Consider the following 18,629-nt stretch of genomic DNA (forward strand, 5'->3'; position numbering starts at 1 on the left):
AAAATCATGAATTGTTGTTCGTTGTTATCTATTTAATTTTGTTAGTTTAAGCTTACTTAGTTGTTTTTGATTCTTTTTTAGGTTTTTTTTCTAGTTTATGAGTAGAGGTATTCTTGAGAACGAAGAATATTATTTTGATCCTGAAATTGAGAAAACCTTGAGAAGGAGAAAAGAATTGCGAAAGATGGAAAGGATTGGAAATGATCCAAGTAGAGAAGATCCATTATATCCGAACGGTAGGGATGTTGATATTCCTCATGTGTAGATGATAGCGATAGATCCATCAGAGAACATGTAGTACCAATCATGGATGATTTGAATCCAGGGATTGTCAAGCCATATATTCAAGCTTAGCATTTTAAGTTGAAACCAGTGATGTTTCAAATGCTACAAACAGTAGGACAGTTCAGTGGATTACCTACTGAAGATCCGCAGCTGCATTGAAGACATTTTTTAGAGGTCTGTGATTCATTCAGGCAACAGGGTGTTCCTGAATATGCCCTGAGGCTCAAGCTATTTCCTTATTCATTGTGAGATCGTGCCAGAGCATGGTTGAATATTTTACCGTCAGGAACAGTGGCATCTTGGAATGAACTTTGTTAAAGGTTTTTGTTGCGATACAATCCTTCAAACATGAATGCCAAATTGAGGAACGATATTACATCTTTTCGGTAATCTGAAGATGATACATTGTATGAAGCTTGGAAGTAATTCAAGGAATTGGTTAGAAAATGCTTGATGTATGGTTTCCAACATTGGACGTAAATAGAGTTATTTTATAATAGACTAAACACACATACACGGATGGTAGTTGATACATCTACACATGAGACTTTGCTAGATAAATCGTATAACGAGGCATATGAAATTTTGGAAATGATAGCTAACAATAATTATAAATATCCAACTAAAAGAGTGGGTACTGGCAGAAGAGTTGCTAGAGCTATAAAGCTTGATCCGATCACTTCATTAACAGCTCAGGTATCATCATTAATTAATATGATTAAAACATTGAAGAGACTAGCTGTAGTGTAGGAAATGAAAGCACCAAAGTTGACATGTGTTTATTGTAGGGAAGATCATGTTTTTGATGAATACCCATTGAACCCAACTTCAGTATGTTACATGGGAAATTTCAATCGAAACAATAACCCATATTCCTATACATACAATCTAGGATGGAAACAACATCCTAATTTCAGTTAGAGTAATCAATGAGTGGGAAATTCCAGTAATGTTGTTTGACAACCAACCTATGTCATGGCAAAATGTTCAGAAAATTTCATCATCATCATCTATGGAAGCTCTATTGAAGGAATACATAGCCAAAAATGATGTTGTAATACATATTCAAGCTGCATCTTTAAGGGCTTTAGAAAACCAAGTAGGACAAATGCCAATGCATTAAGCTCAAGATCGCAAGGAGCATTACCGAGTGATACTGAAAATTCAAGATCTCAATGGAAAAACATTGCAAGGCTATTACACTTAGAAGTGATACTCAACTAGCTGGAGTTATTAATGATGCCACTATTGAAGAAGATAGCTAAGATTTCACACATAAGGTGAATTCAGAACCAATAGTGGAGAAATCTACAATTAAGAAGAGCAAACAAAAAAATGTTGAAGCAAAATCAGCTTGTGTTGCCAATAAAAATGCCACGGCAAAACAACCTCAACAAGTTGAATGAAGGCCACCGCCACCTTTTCCTCAGCGATTTCAGGAGTCTAAGCAAGATTTTCAATTCAAAAAATTATTGGATGTCCTGAAGCAACTTCATATCAACATACCATTGGTGGAAGCATTGGAGCAAATTTCTAATTATGTAAAGTTCAGGAAGGGCATATTGTCAAAGAAGCACAGACTAGAGGAATTTGAAACTGTTGCTCTAGCTGAAAGGTGCACAACAATGTTGATGAACAAATTTTCACCAAAATTAAAGGACCCAGAGAGTTTTACTATTCCTTTCTCAATTAGAAATCATTATGTAGGTAAGACATTATGTGATTTAGCTACAAGTATAAATTTAATGCCTATGTCTATTTTCAAGAAATTGGGAATTGGAAAGGCGAGACCTATAATTGTCACGCTGTAGCTAGTTGATCATTCTTATGCACATCTGGGAGGTAAAATTGAAGATGTGTTGGTAAGAGTTGACAAATTTATTTTTCGGTAGATTTTATTATTCTGGAATGTGAAGCTGATAAAGAGGTACCAATTATTCTTGGAAGACCTTTTCTAGACACTAGTAGAATATTAATTGATGTACAGAAAGGTGAATTAACAATGAGAGTTAATGACCAGCAGATAACCTTTAATGTTTTTGATGCCATGAAGTGTGCAGATATAGATGAAAATTGTCATGCCATTAGGATTATTGACACAACAGTGAAGGAAGAATTGGCAGAATTTTGTTACAACAATTCTGATGATGAAACAGACTTAGTTGAGTTGAATAAAGTGGAACTGATTGAAGAACTTAGTGAATTGATAGAGGCTAAACAACTTGAAAATGGAGCAAAGAGGATTTTTAAATCTTTAAATTTATCAGAGCATTCTTTTAAACCTCATCGACCTTCTATAGAGGACCTTCCTACTTTGGAGTTGAAGCCTTTGCCATTACATTTGAAGTATACCTACTTGGGAGACAATAGCACGTTGCTAGTAGTTATCTCTGAAGAATTAACATTTGATCAAGAGGCTCAATTGTAGAAGTTTTGAAGAAATCTAAGAAGGCGCTGGAGTGGACAATCGCTGATATCAAGGGAATCAGTCCAGCCATCTACATGAATAAGATTTTATTAGAGGATTGCCAATGCAATTCTATCGAGCAACAGAGAAGATTGAAACCCATTATGAAAGAAGTCACTAAAAATGAGATTATCAAATGGCTTGATGCTGGAATAATCTATCTTATTTTTGATAGTTCGTAGGTAAGTTTTGTTCAATGTGTACCCAAGAAAGGGGTGTTACTGTGGTTCGCAATGACAACAATGAACTCATTCCAACTCGTACTATCACAGGATGTAAAGTTTGCATGGACTACTAAAATCTCAACAAAGCAACCTAGAAGGACCATTTTCCTTTTCCATTCATCGATCAAATGTTAGATAGATCAGTGGGAAAAGCTTTTTATTACTTTTTGGATGGTTATTCAGGGTATAACAAGATTGCCATAGCTCCTACTAACCAAGAAAAAACTACATTCACATGTCCTTATGGAACCTTCACTTTCAAACGAATGTCGTTTGGATTGTGTAATACCCTTACAATATTTCAACGTTGCATGATGGCAATATTTTCGAACACAGTGGAGAAATTATTGAAAGTTTTATGGATAACTTTTCTGTGTTTGGTGAAACTTTTGAAGGTTGTTTAAAAAACCTGGAGCTAGTTCTTTGTCAGTGTGAATATATTAAACTTGTTCTAAATTGGGAAAAATGTCATTTCATGGTCTGTAAAGGCATTGTTCTGGGACATGAAATTTCACAGCAAGGGATTGCCGTAGACAAAGCGAAGATTGAGGTTATTGAGAAATTGCCACCACCTACTACATTTAAAGATATTCAAAGTTTCCTTGGCCATGCAGGATTTTATCGATGAATTATTAAGGATTTTTTGAAAATATCCAAACCCTTGTTTGCATTGTTAAAGCATAATAGAACTTTTAAGTTTGATGAGCCTTGTGTGAAAGCATTTGAGGAATTAAAAAAGCAACTGGTAACAGCACCGATTGTCATAGCATCGGACTGGACATTACCTTTTAAACTTATGTGTGATGCCAATGATTTAGCTGTAGAAGCAGTGCTTGGGAAAAAAAAGGATAAAATGTTTCATGCCATTTACTATGCAAGCCGAATGCTGACAGATACGCAGTTGAGCTGCACCACTACTAAGAAGGAACTATTGGATGTGGTATTTGCATTTGACAAATTCAGATTCTATTTAGTTGGCACTAAAGTTACAGTTTATACGGATCATTCTACGATTAAGTATTTGGCGCCCAAGAAAGACACCAAGCCAAGATTATTTCGATGGATATTGCTGCTATAGGAATTTAATCTAGAAATTCGAGATAGAAAGGCATAGAGAATCATGTGGCTGATAACTTGTTGAGACTTGAAGCAGGAAATGAAGACAATAATATTCAACGCATTAAGGAGGATTTTTCAGATGAGCAACTGCTAGTAGCCATGACATTACCTTGGTATGCCGATATTCTCAATTTCTTAGTAAGTGGATTGCTGCCACTTGAGCTCAACAATCAAAGACGAAGAAAATTTGTCCATGATGCTAAGCGATATTATTGGGATGAGCCATTTTGATTCAAATATTGTGCAAATCAAATAATTTGGAGGTATGTTCTGGATGACGAGATTCAGATTATTTTACACCTTGTCACTTAGTACCATAAAGCAGACATTTTGTGGGAATGCAAACTATTGCAAAAGTTCTTCAATCTTGCTTTTATTGGCCAAACATGTTTAAAGATGCACATGAATTTTGTAAAGTTTGAGATCATTGTCAACGAACTTGGAACTTATCAAAGAGGTATGAAATGTCATTGCAAAACATTTTAGAATTTGAATTGTTTGATGTGTGGGGAATCGACTTTATGAGTCCATTTCCACCCTCTTGGGGCAATATATACATCATTGTAGCTGTAGATTAAGTTCCTGCATAAGAATATTTTTACCAAGTTTGGTACTCCTCGTGCTTTCATTAGTGATGAAGCTTCTCATTTTTACTGCCAAATAGTTGCTACTACTTTGAATAGATATAGGTTTAAACATAAAATTGCCACGAAATATCATCCCTAGACAAATGGACAAGCTGAGGTCCCTAATAGAGAGATTAAGCAAATTTTGGAGAAAGCAGTCAATCCCACTCGCAAAGATTGGTCATCTAGATTGGATGAAGCTTTGTGGGCATATTGTATTGCCTTCAAGACACCATTGGGAATGTCATGTTCCAAGCTTGTCTATGGGAAGCCTTGCCATTTGCCTGTTAAACTTGAACATAAGACATTTTGGGCAATTAATAAACTGAACATGGATTGGATTAATGCTGTAAATAATCGACTACTGAAGCTGAATGAGATAGAGGAATTCAAAACTTAAGCTTATGAGAATGCAAACTATACAAAGAAAAGACAAAGCGATGGCATGATAAGAAGATTTTTCCACAGCAATTTGAACCTGGACAACAAGTGTTGTTGTTCAATTCCAGGTTGAAAATTGAAGTCTCGTTGGTCTGGCCCATTCGAGGTAGTGCATGTTTACCCCCATAGAGTTGTAGAAGTCAAAGATGGCAAGACTAGTTTTAATTTCAAAGTCAATGGACAATGTTTGAAGCATTATTGGGGAACTCCTATACTTCGTGATAAACATTCCATTGCTCTTTGAACTGAGTAGCGTTTTCTTTTGCTTGGTTTAAGTTAATTAATTTTTTTAATTTCTTTCTTTTATCAGTTTAATTAATTTTTATTTCTTTCTTCTGTTGTAGGTAGATTTTAGCTCAGGCTTTGTCATAGTTAGCCCACTTAGCATACTTGCGAATTTTTAGCTTAATTTATATATTATTTTTTTCTCTTTTCCCACCTAACTTTTACTTTACCATGTTAGGCCATAATTTCAGGCTAATCTTATCCCTCACATCACTACTATATTCTCTCTCATTTTCTTTCTTCAAGTAATTTTCAGTTTCTTCTTTTTCACCATTTTTAGTTTTTCCTCCATAACTGTAAAGGTCTTAACTTTTTCTTTTTACAGTTACTATTTCTTCTCAAATGGCTAGACGTATGTCATCTTCATCAACCTCTATGCCTCAGAGAACATTTTTCAGCATAGCCGTTGAAGAAAAGTACAACACAAACACATCAAATCGACCTTTTTGTATGGAATTTTTTTTTTAAGATGTAGCCTTTATGAGATACACTGAAGCAATTTCTTCTGTGGTAGAGAAACATGGATGGCAACTCTTTGCCTTCATCCTGACGATGTTCTCATGAAAGTTGTAACGGAATTTTATGCCCATTTAACCTCTCTAGATAATGCTTTCCTCTATGTATATGGTGCTTCGTTTTTATTCGATAAGTACTCCATCAACGTACAATATGGTTTACTTGAAGGCCCTGATGAACATTTTCAATTTGTCAAGACAATAACAGCAGAAGGACTCAATCAAGTTCTTGAGGATTTATGTTTGGAAGGGACCAAATGGACAGCTTTTCAAAATAACTGCTACACAAACGATCGTGTCTCTTTGAAGCCTCATTGTAGGGCATTCTGAATTTTCCATCTCTCATTACTGCATTTTGTCAACAGGTCAACGCCCTTATCCAAGCAAATGAGGACAAAATCCCTAACAAATGAGCCATCACCAAATAGATTGCCATGAGATTTTTAAGGGAAGAAGTCCATGGTATCCTGGCTCTGCATCAACCTCTTCTTCAACTACTGGTACCCATGACGCTCCATCCACATCTCACAATGATTTCGAGCAGCAAGTGCTCGGTGCTCTTAAGATGTTGAAACAATAGTTTTGTTTGATAGAGAAGCAACAATTGAGGATAGCTACTGATCTAAGACGGGCTCAGGAATAAATGACTTTATGTTGGGGCTATGCAGAATGAGGGATAATGCCATTAAGAAATCTCTTCAGAAAATTTTACCAGATCTATGCCTGCATTCCCTACTTTTCCCAAAGAGTCGTTATCAGATCCAAAGGATAACGATGATGATGAAGTTAAAGCCGCTGTGATGGACACTACCATACATCCAGCCACTGTAGAACAGAAGAAAAAAGAAACAAATGGGGAGGAAGAGAAAATAAAATTGGTGAACATTGACTCAGATAAGGAAGGAGATAACATGAATCAAACTTCTACACCACAGGAACATGCTATTGCACCTAAAACCATTGCACCCATATCAGAGCAAGATCGTGCCATTAATTAACTGATTAATGATATCAAAAAATTAGATGGTGATGAAGATGTGACCATCAATTAGCTCAAATGGAAGTAACGCTACAAGTACGTTGCTAGGAAATCCACCTAATCCAACTAAAGTAACACAAATCCTTTCCAAGCTTTTGTTTTTACTTCTCCTTTATATATTATTTTCATATTTACATGTGTTTTTCATGCATTCATAATTGTTTTCATTATATTTTCTACATATTTATTTGTTTTTACATATGTGAAAATTTGTGTCTAATCATGCATTGAGGATAATACATCTCTTAGGTTTGGGGGTGTGTTGCACATATTGCACGCATGAGATATTTTGTTTGAACATTAGATAATTTTGTCAATTATTTTTCCATGAAAAATAAATGCTAAATGACTGTTAGACCATGAGAAGTATATCGTTATCTATGATGTTCGATGAAGATAATAACTCTTCAAACTGTGAAAATTGTGATAATTGATTAGGTATGTTTAGCTTAGGATAGTCATGTGGAAATCGATGCCTAAAAGTATAATGAGCTAAGTATAATCACAATTAGTCTATAGTAGGTTTCTTTTAACACAATTAGAAGTCTTGAAACTAATATCAATAAATTAGCATTATGTAATAATAAATACTACGGCAAAGCTGAGGGCAAATGAATAAATAAAATAAAATTTAAAAAGACACTATAAAGAACTCCAATGTTTGAAATTGTTGAGTAGGTCGGTAATACTTAGTTTGCTCCATTGTATTGTTGATCAGAAAAGCAGGATCAAATAATAGTGAGTAAAAAAACAAAGTTTGGGGGCACTCCATCATAGTAGTAGGCTGATAGCTAAGGGGTTAGTTGTTTGCTCCATCAATCTTTTTTGTCAAAAGCCTTAGCTTCATGAGTGAATTACATTCAAATTGTAGCGTGATGTAATACTTGACAATCTAGTGTATGCTCTATTGAGATTGTCAAGTAAAGAAATCATGTGACAAGATGAATTCCCTAGAAATTTTTTTAATGCAATGATAGAATAAGTATGATAAGAAACACTGCATTTAGTGGAAAGATAAACTAAGTACATTAGGAGGTGCTTGCTGTAGTCAGAATTGCATGAATATTTAGGAACTTGTATTTTTAGGTAACATTTTCTACACTTCGTATGGTAAACAAACCTATAAAATTTGAACCAATTTTTCTTTAGACAGAAGACTGCTGAGAATGGAGGTATAAAATATGTTTTGTTTGGTTTAGAAGTATAAAAGGCAATTGTATAATTATGGAAAATTCATGCATTCATACATATTTTGCTTGAGGACAAGCAAGAAATCAAGTTTGGGGGTGTGATAACTCTTGAAAAGAGTTATATTTTGAACCTCTAAACTTGATTAAATGCCTGTATTTAAGTAGATATATTTACATTTTTAGGTTATTTTTAGAACATTGCATAATAACGCTTGGATTGTGCCTTAAATGTCATTTCATGTTACTTTTACTATTGGGAAGAAGGGAATTGGTTGTTGTATATAGCAGGTGCAGGAACGATGAAGAAAATGAGATGAAGGAGGAAGAGAATGAAGGAAGAGAAATATTGCCATGACAAAAGGTTGGATAGATTGCCAACACAAATGCCATGGCAATTACAGGAAAAACCTGATGTAGCACTTAGTCCTCATCACTTTCAGCTAGCTGGACGTGTACCGGATAAATCCACCTGAAAGAGGGAGAAAAGTGTGATGAGAGAGGGGGACCTACCCTATAAAAGAAGAAAGAGAAAAGAAAGAAAAGTAGAGAAGATTTTGGACAGGGATTTTACATAAGGATTTTAGAGGGGAATTGGGAGAACAGATTTCTCTCTAGAAAACTCGTGAGAAATTCCAGAGAGACTGTGAGGGTAGTAGCTTATGAGGAGAGTAGAGACGCAAGTAAAAGAACGAGCAATTAACCTTGGGTCTTGCACGATTCAGTAGTGTTGAAGTGAAAGCTGGAATGGAAAAAGCTTCCTATAGTTTTACCTTCATTCTGTTGATTAATTTCTGTGATTTCTAAACTGTTAATGGTAATGTTGAATGTTATTCTATTTTTGGATTTTAAATCCCAACCCATGATCTAATTTCATTTGGGTTGAAATTACTGGATCTATCTTGATACATTTATGATCATGGTGATATTTTGAGTAGATCTACTGTTTTATTCGGTTTGGATTATCTTAAATATATGCATGCAAGCTTTAGACATAGATGAATACGTGACATATCCTTAGACTTGATTTAATTCTGAAAATGTTAAATAAGTTGGATCGTAATAGAATGATACGAACGAGTACTTGAGCGAATACTCATAGCACTCTAGACATAGAGTTGTGATCCGTACAGAGTAAGGAAGAATATTGTTAGGTAATTTTCTTGAGACTTGAAGACGTAAAAATACTTAGAATGATAGCTTTAATTCTAATTCTCGAAAGAAGCATAATGCAGTAGTTATACTCTGAGCATTAATTTGGTCAAGATTTTTACATGACATTATTATGTTATTAAGATGTAATCCAAGTAATTCCAACCTTCCCATTCAACAACATCAATTCTCTCAACTTTGTCTCGTAGAATTGCCACAACATTTTATTCATATTTGATTTTTTTTATTTCATACATTAATACTTCACTTCAACTAATTATTCTGTTACTTTGCCATAAGCTTAATTAGTATAGTTTATAGTGATAACTCGACCATCTTTTTACCAATTCCGATCCTTGTAGAGACGATCTCACTTATCACTTTATTACTTGATTCTACGTGTATACTTTTACATTCGCATTATATAGTCATACGCGATAGCTTTTCACCTATATATAACCCTTCTCGCACAGTAACCAAAACCCCAATTTAGCCATTCAACGACAATCATGTTGTCTCCCACTAAGGAACCAGCCAGTTCCATCTTAATTGAAACAGAATTAGATCTCACGTTGATCACATATGTATTTATAATCATCCTAGTCACACGCATCACTTTCTATTACTTGACATGTAAGCAATACCTCAATTAAAAACTTACATATGTAATGTGAGCAATCATACCATTGTATTACTAGATTAGTGCATATACATACCATCAAATAAAAACATATACAAGGGTCAACATATCAACCACATATCAATTCTGTTATTCATCATGCCATATGTTAACATTTAATCCTTATGCCATACATTTCAATTACATGAATAATATACCATATCACAAGGGTCATTGCACTTTCTCTTTTGATTCTCAAATCCATTGATTCGTCATAAAACCAGATTGGTCCTCAGGGCTCGTAATGACCAAATCATGTGTCATTTCACATGTCATTATTTATTACTTAAACATCAAGATACAGATATACAATTCAATAACCAATGCTAATAGGAAAGATACATGTTTACATGATCCCTGTTTAACGGACACAGGCTCAAGAAGGATACATGGATCATCCAACCATCACACCAATATATCTGACACCTAATGCCTCATCAGTACATCCAAAGTACAATATGCGCTTCGCGCCTCATTGGTATAAGCCGAAGTATATAAATGTGCCTAACACCTTATTAGAACATTCAAAATATGATATGCAGTTCACACCTCATCGATATAAACTGAAGTAAATCACGTCCACTTATCCTATGACATGCCAACTATACCCAACTCTGCCTAAAGCCATTAATAGGATATTTAATATTCCAGAACATACATATTTCACATATTATGAATCATGGCCTAGTAAGTTCATATTATACTCATTTTCAAACCATCATATATATATACTACATATACCACAATTCACCATGGCACAAACTATAATAGCTTGATTTTTAGTGGTATTGAAAATAATAGTTTCGGGACCTCAATTTCAACAAGTGAGTCAATAAATATTATTATTTAATATTTACAAGTCAAATTTAGTGATATTGATAATTTTAATTTGATTAATTTTTTTAATTAAACAGTTAATTCAAGTACGAGTGGTTTGACCTTAAAGTTAATAATTTCGGTAAATAAAGTATCGAAATTTTGTTATAATAAATCAAACCCATAAATATTATTATTGAATATTTACGATGTTATGTCTTCTGGTAGAAATATCTACTGGTAGGGAGTTTGCGCGTTTTTGATTTTTCTCCAAGATTGAGACGATTTCTTTCTTGTTTTGTTAAGAGTGGTGTCCGTCTTTATTCTTTCTTAAAGATAATTGGACGGTGACGTTGAGTTGTGTCTCCTTGCTTTTGTGGTGGGGTATTGTTTCGGTGGGTGTTCTCCAATGAATGAACGGTAGAAGGTTGACACTGTGCACACTGCTGTTCTTGAATCTGTTGGCAGAAGAGACGGATGGGACTGGATAATCTTCAATCGGTGCTGTTGTCATAATCACCATTATTCGTGCCCGGTTATTTTCCAGTTTCTTGGTACATTTCTATTAACTTTTAGTTTTCTTGCATGATTCTGTGATTGTTCCTTTATGCATAGTCGTCGTGGCTGAAGGGGGGGGGGGGATTCTTGGAATTTTGGCCTTCATTGACTTTTCTACGTGATTATGCATGGTTTTTGCTATTGAGGTCCCACAAAAAGAAATAGCTTTTAATGCATTACTGACTATTCTATTCTCGTTATAACCATTATTCTCTATAATCTTTTACGTAATCTTTCTGGTAGGGTTTTTATTTTTGGTTATTGCAGTTGATTAACATTCTTTCTCTTTAACGTTGGGAGCGATTTCCTTCTCTGTTTTTGTTTTAGTTTTTTCATCATTTTCATTTTCTCCTGGGGTGGTTTGCTCCTGCTTTCTCTTCCTGCTTCTTGTGGATGTATCTTGGCTTCTTTTTCTATAATACTGTGGTTGAGTTACCTCCTGGGTCGGGCCGTTAACCGCGGCTTTGTATCGTTTTTTATCTTGTGATTGTTTCTTTGTGGTTTTCTTGGAACGTTTCTTGCTGTTCTCCTCGTGTATGTGGTGTAGGTTGGCGTGGCTGCTCTTGTGGGTGTTTTTTCGAGTTTTGGTTTATTCTGGGTTCTGGTTGGCCGTCTTGCGGGCTTTGTTTCTTGACTAGCTGAGCTATGGCAGAGGACATAAATGAGTTGCTAGAAAAATTAACCTTCTCTGAAGAAGAGTCGAAGAGAGTGTTTAGCTCTAACCGATTTTCAACAAACCCTAAGGGATATAAGGCTTGGGCGGTTGGAAAAATAATGTCGAATGAAAGAATAAACAAAGAGGCTATGTACAGGGTCTTAAGATCTATTTGGTTCACAAAAGAAGAGGTAAACTTTGTGGCTTTAAGAGACGGAATCATTTTAGTAAAGTTTGGGGTCGTTGATGATAGAACAAGAATCCTTAACCTTGCTCCATGGCTCTTCAATCAATGTGTATTTGCCCTACTTCCGTTTGTAAAGGACCAAGAGATAGAAGACTATATGTTCAACCTAACACCTTTTTGGATTAGAATATACAATATACCAATCGATCAGATGGATAGACAAACGGCTTTAGAAGTGGGAGAAGCAATTGGTGAGGTGCTGGCAATTGATTGGGGGGATAGGGACGGAGGCTGGACAGAATATATCAGAGTGAGGGAAAAAATAGATGTTTCCAAGCCCCTAAGGAGGGTGGTCTACCTTGTGGGACAGGAGGATGCCGAAATCGTTTGCTCTATAAAATACGAACGACTACCGGCCTTTTGTTACAGGTGTGGAATCATCGGTCATAAAACACAAAAATGCAACAAAAAAGAGGACCAAGTGGAGTCAGGCAAAATAGGGTTCTAGTACGGTAATTGGCTTAGAGTGCAAGTAGGGAGTACGACCCAAGGGAAAGGAAACTGGAGAAATGGAGTTGAATTTTTAGAAGGAAGGCGAGGGAGTAACATTGAGACAAAAGAAAACAAGGAGAGAAGTGGTGAAGAAAACAAAACCATGAGAGTTATCAAAAAAGAAAAAACCAAGACAGGAGAGGAGTCTGAGTCGGGCTCTCCTATAAAAAAACGGCCAACTCGCAGTATCCGTGATGGAGGGGGAAGAAGTCGATGTAAGAGGAAAAAAGCAAAAGGCGGCAATGGGAAAAATCTCGATGACAGCCCAGCTCCTTAAGTGCGCAGGAGCTCTTAGACAGTATCTCACCTTGTAAGGCAGCGGCTGGCGACCAGCCCCGCCAAGAGCAATGAAGCTCCTATGTTTGAACTGTCGTGGGCTTGGAACCCTGCGACAGTTCGGGAATTTAAGTAACTTCTTGTTGCGACCAAACCCGATGTTATTTTTCTTTGCGAAACAAAGATGCATGCGAACAACTTCTCTCGTGTTCGAAATCAATGTAGGATGGAGGGATGTATATGTTACGGAACAAAATTAAGAGTAAAGGAAGAAGAAAAAGAATTTGAAGAAGAGAGGAGAATTTAGGAGAATTCAGAGATTTGGGAAATTTTCATGTTTATTCAACATAACCGTATAAACATGCAATGCATTCAATATAAAGAAAAACAAACAAACAGAATGACGTGGACCATTCTGTTAAAAACAAAACGCCCCGTTTCACTTAATCTTCGCAAATGTCTCCTGCTAACTTTTCTGCTCATAACAATATTCCTTTCCCAGAAAACAGCCTTGTCCTCAAGGCTGAAAATGAGGAAATTTGGCTTGGAATGTATGTTTCTGCCATGGTAGCCGGCCTCGATGTAAAAAATATGAACGTTTAAGCAAGAGACTCAAGATCATCTCTTCTGCTAGCAGTTCTTCCCAAATGTGCATGGACACTTGCATATCGAACAGTTCCTCTAAACATATCAGGTCGTTGATCATAATCAACATGCAGTCCACTGCTGCTATCTTTCCATTTGTTGCTAATCCAAGGTCAACAAGAAACAACTTCTTCTCTTGTGGCGTGGATGGTTGACCAAGTAAAAAGTTCTCAAGTTTAACATCCCCATGCACATAACCTTTGGAGTACATCTTCTCTAGTATAGATAGGGACTCAACAACTATACAAGCTACCATTTCTGCAGACATCGTTTGCCCTGAAGAATTCCAAACATCCTATAAACTTGGCCCTAATATGTCCATAACCATCACATAATAGTCTCCTTGCTTTCCTTTGTAGTGCACTTTTGGAACTCCGTGACTACCACCTAGAGCATTGTAAACTTGCCATTCGTAAGGAGGACCATAACTACAACCTTTGCTGTTTCTATGCTCAAATTTCAAAGCTACCTCCATGGTTGTAGAACCAGTTGCACGTTCATTTCCACCACTAACACGTCTTCCAACAAATACCTGACCAAGTCCACCTTTACCAAGCTTTCTTTTTATCTTGTACATAGGAGATCCCCCAACTTGGACCCTCTCCGGAAAAGGTGCAGTATTTCCCAACGGGGCACCGAATGTTGCGCCTTCGGTACATGAACCGCCTCAGATCCAAACACCCGTTCCACTTGAAACTATCGCTGTTGCACCAATGCTCGTGTTCAAGGCGCGTGCGCCCTTCTGATATATGAACTGCCCTTCCAGGTTCAGCATTACCAGTCGGATCTTGTTAGCATCTGGAGTACCATCGGCCTCAAAGAACTGTTCCAATTTGGTCCACCATCCCCTGAAATCAGTGCCATCAAACCTGGGCCATTCCAGCCTGTTACCTTTCCCCGAAGCTCCCAAAGCAATTGGTTGCCCTCTCAAATGTACACTGCCTCTTGCAGCAACGAACGGATCGTCTGCATCTGATGTGGATCAGAGTCTTTTGGTAGGAACCCAGGAGGAGCTCCCAGGACTCCTTTCCCTTGTCAACAAAGAAGAATCGCAGGATTTCCCGACCCACTGTCATGGGAGGTCCAAAATCTCGCCCAAAGAACGCTGCAAGTCTCTTCGAAGCTCAACTTTGAACTCTTGAAGTCGAGTTTCCATTTTGGTCTCCTGATGCGCGATTTTCTCTCGGATTTTTGAAATTTCCTGCTGCATACTGCCCACTTCTTTCTGCCACCACGTCAAGACACCATCGCCGGCCATTTAAAAGGGATCGAGAAAGCTCTGATACCTTTGTTACGGAACAAAATTAAGAGTAAAGGAAGAAGAAAAAGAATTTGAAGAAGAGAGGAGAATTTAGGAGAATTCAGAGATTTGAGAAATTTTCATGTATATTCAACATAAACGTATAAACATGGAATGCATTCAATATAAAGAAAAACAAACAAACAGAATGACGTGGACCATTCTGTTAAAAACAAAACGCCAAAACGCCCCGTTTCACTTAATCTTCGCAAATGTCTCCTGCTAACTTTTCTGCTCATAACCGTATGGCTATCAATTCTATGGGAAAAAGTGGTGGTTTAGCTATGATGTGGAGGGAGGGGACCAATGTTGTGGTCCAAAACTATTCGTGCCATCATATTGACTCTTTGGTCCACATGGAAAATCAAAACCCCAATCGTTTCACTGGCTTCTAGGCACGCTGACCCTAACCAAAGAAAAAGGTCATGATATGCTTAAGAGGGTGGAAAGCTCGGTCGATGAAACTTGGATAATCGGTGGTGACTTCAACGCCATTGTTAACGAAGCGGAAAAAGAGGGTGGCCGGAGAAAACCGAGAGCTTTAGTGGATGATTTTCGTGAGGTTGTAGAGGAACTCTCTTTGGTGGTTTTAAAGGCGGACAAGGGGTGGTTTACCTGGGTTAACAACCGCGATGGGAACGCTATGGTTAAAGAGAGGCTCGACCGTTTCATGATTTCAGCTAATGATGCTGCAAATTTCCCGTTCATCGAAACTAAGGTGGTGCGCCAGTCGAAGTCAGACCACGATGCTATTTTATTTGATACCATAGGGCGTAACCCGAATGAGTGTTCCAGAGACCCTAGACTTAGCTTCAGATACGACGTTTGTTGGGCAAAAGAGACGGATGCAAAAAACATTATTTAAAATGCATGGGGTGATAATGATCCGGACGTTATGGGAAAGATTGAGAAAGTGGGCCAGGTCATTGGTCAATGGCAGTACAGTCGTAATAAGAAAATGCGGAACCAAAATTTTATTTTAAAAGCTAAAATCAACAATATTATTGATGGTTCTTGTAGGGTGTACGACGGTAGCAAGCTGAAAGCTATGCGCATGAAACTTGGGCAGCTGCTGGATAAAGAGGAGTGCTATTGGGCACAGAGATCGAGGGGTAGGTGGCTGAAAGAGGGGGATAGGAATACTCGATTTTTCCACGTTAGGGCCACGAGTAGAAGGAAGAAAAACAGCATTGAAAAGCTGAAGGATTTGAATGGTTGCTGGAAAGACAACACTACCGATATCTGTGCGGTTGCTAGGGAGTACTATCACAACTTATTTAAATAAATTTTGTCTTCACATGAGGTGCTTAATCTTGACTACATTGATAATTATATTTTTGAGGACATGAATGAAAGGTTGACAAAGGAGTTTACGGACAAAGAAATCGTGTAAGCTTTCAACCAAATAGACCCCCGGAAAGCGCCCAGAATTGACGGTTTCTCGGGGTGTTTTTTTAAAGAAAATTGGGAGGTAGTGGGAGGTGATGTCATAAAGTTGTGCCATGAGGTTCTTAGGGGCAATAGAAATGTGGATGTCATAAACAATGTGGCTAGTGCTAAATACTTTCTTAATGGGGACGTTTTTCGGCCAAAAGAGTGTGACAAACCCTCGTACACTTGGGCCAGTATAGCTAAGGCTGCCGTAGCTCTTAAAGATGGTTTTGTTTGGCTTGTGGGGGACGGAAAAACAATTGATATTCGAAGGGACAATTGAGGTTTTGAAGGCCTTAATGGTGGCTCTATTTGTCAGTCTTTGTTGACCAATAATGAAAGAAAAGTGCAAGACTTGTGGGACCACGACCGCATGAATTGGAATAGAGATAGGGTGATCGAACTTTATGGTAATTTGATAGGGGACCAGATTTGAAATTTACCCATTATGCATAATGGCATTACTGACAGAAGGGTGTGGTGTCATAATCCTCATGGTTTTTACACTTCAAAGTCGGCTTACTCATGGCTTTCTCTCAAGAAGGTAGGGTTCGGCCCTCACAGAGCCTACTGGAGAACCATTTGGGAATTAAAAATGCTTCCTAAGATTCGGGTGTTCAGCTGGAGGGTTGGTCACAATATTCTTCCAACTTATGATAATATTTCTCGGATTCGTCAAAACTTTTCAAAGAACTGCAAGAACAGGGAGGAGACGCTGATCCATGCTTTGGAAGAATGCCCTTCGGCACGTGCAATTCTAACTTTTGGGGTTTATGTTGCCACATAATTAAATTAATCTTGTATAAAATAAATTTTGAAAAGTTAAAAATGTGAACAAACTTGAATAGGAAGGGTTAATAATGTGAATAGAGTTGAAGATAAAAACTTACACACATGCATAAATAGTCACAACTCTTATAGCATTTAAGTTGTGTAAATAAATAGTCATAACTCCTATAGCATTTAGTGATGTAGATGAATAATCACTTACAACTCATATATAAAAAGTTGTATATATGTGATGAAGAATTTTAAGAGTGAGTGAAATAAAAATTTATTAGAAAGAGTGTTTTCTTTCTTCCATAAAAAAATTATTTCTCTTCTCCATTATATTCTTTTATCATTTTCTTTATATTATTTCTCCAAATATTAATCAATTTTCTATGGTTTAGATAATCGTTTGATCGAAAGGAGCTATGAGCGGTGCATTGACTGGCTGGAAGATGTTCTTAGAGCGTTGGGCGTTAAGGCAGCGGCGGACTTTTTTACTCTTCTCTGGAACTGCTGGAACAACAGAAATAAGTTGGTATTTCATGGTAAAGACGATGAAGCAAGGGTGGTTTGGGAAAGGGCATAGACTCTTAGTCAAGAGTTTAGAATTCACAATCTAAATAAAAGACCTGTGATGCCTCCGATTCCGGCGAGTAAAAACTGGATGAAGCCCCCGAATGGTTATGTAAAGATCAACTTCGATGCTGCGGTTCTGCATAGGAGAATGGGGTTCGGTTTTATAGCTAGAGATTCAGACGGTTTTGTAATTGGGGGTAGCAGTGGTTTTAAAGATAAGTTGATGAAGGCGGATTGGGCGGAGATGGAAGCTTTTGATGAGAGCTTGAAGATGGCTTCCAATCTTAATATTTCGAAAGTTATTTTTGAATCCGACTGTGCAAATCTGGTCAACAAAGTCAAAAAGAGGGGACTGGACATCACTATTATGGGATGCTGCGTCAATGAAGCCTGCAAGATTTTTGATAATTTTGACTTGGTCAAAATTAACTGGACAAACCGTAGCAGTAACCGAGTGGAGGATTTTATGTGTAAATTTACCAAAACGGATTATCCTTCGGAGATTCATGATATTGTAATGAATGAGGCAATTAATTGAGTTTTGACCTTAGTTCTTTTTATAAAAAAGAAAAAGAGAATATTTATGTAGTTATTATATAGTTGAATTGAAGGTTAGTCTAAAAAAATTAATGATTTAATAGTTAATTAATGTATAATAATTAAATTGTAAAAAATGTAAAAATTAATCGTTATAAATTTTTATTTCTTAAAAGCCTTACATGGTAAACATTCAAGGACTTGTTTGGCAGTTATGCCATATTACATTAAGGTGGACAGCTTAGGCACATGTTAGCATTAATTTTATTAGAAAATTTTAGATTGAAAACATTAAAAAAAGGGAAA

General features: G+C 36.8%; 1 protein-coding gene across 1 annotated transcript; it reads left to right on the forward strand.

Annotated features, from left to right (window-relative positions):
• Nucleotides 1-17,844: 17,844 nt before the first annotated feature.
• Nucleotides 17,845-18,324, forward strand: LOC105795747 (uncharacterized). The gene has a single exon (XM_012625410.1). The coding sequence runs from the start codon at nt 17,845-17,847 to the stop codon at nt 18,322-18,324; it is 480 nt and encodes a 159-aa protein (XP_012480864.1).
• The last annotated feature ends 305 nt before the right edge of the window (nt 18,325-18,629 follow it).

Source organism: Gossypium raimondii, chromosome 3 (genome assembly GCF_025698545.1).
Source record: "Gossypium raimondii isolate GPD5lz chromosome 3, ASM2569854v1, whole genome shotgun sequence".
NCBI classification, from domain to species: Eukaryota; Viridiplantae; Streptophyta; class Magnoliopsida; order Malvales; family Malvaceae; genus Gossypium; species Gossypium raimondii.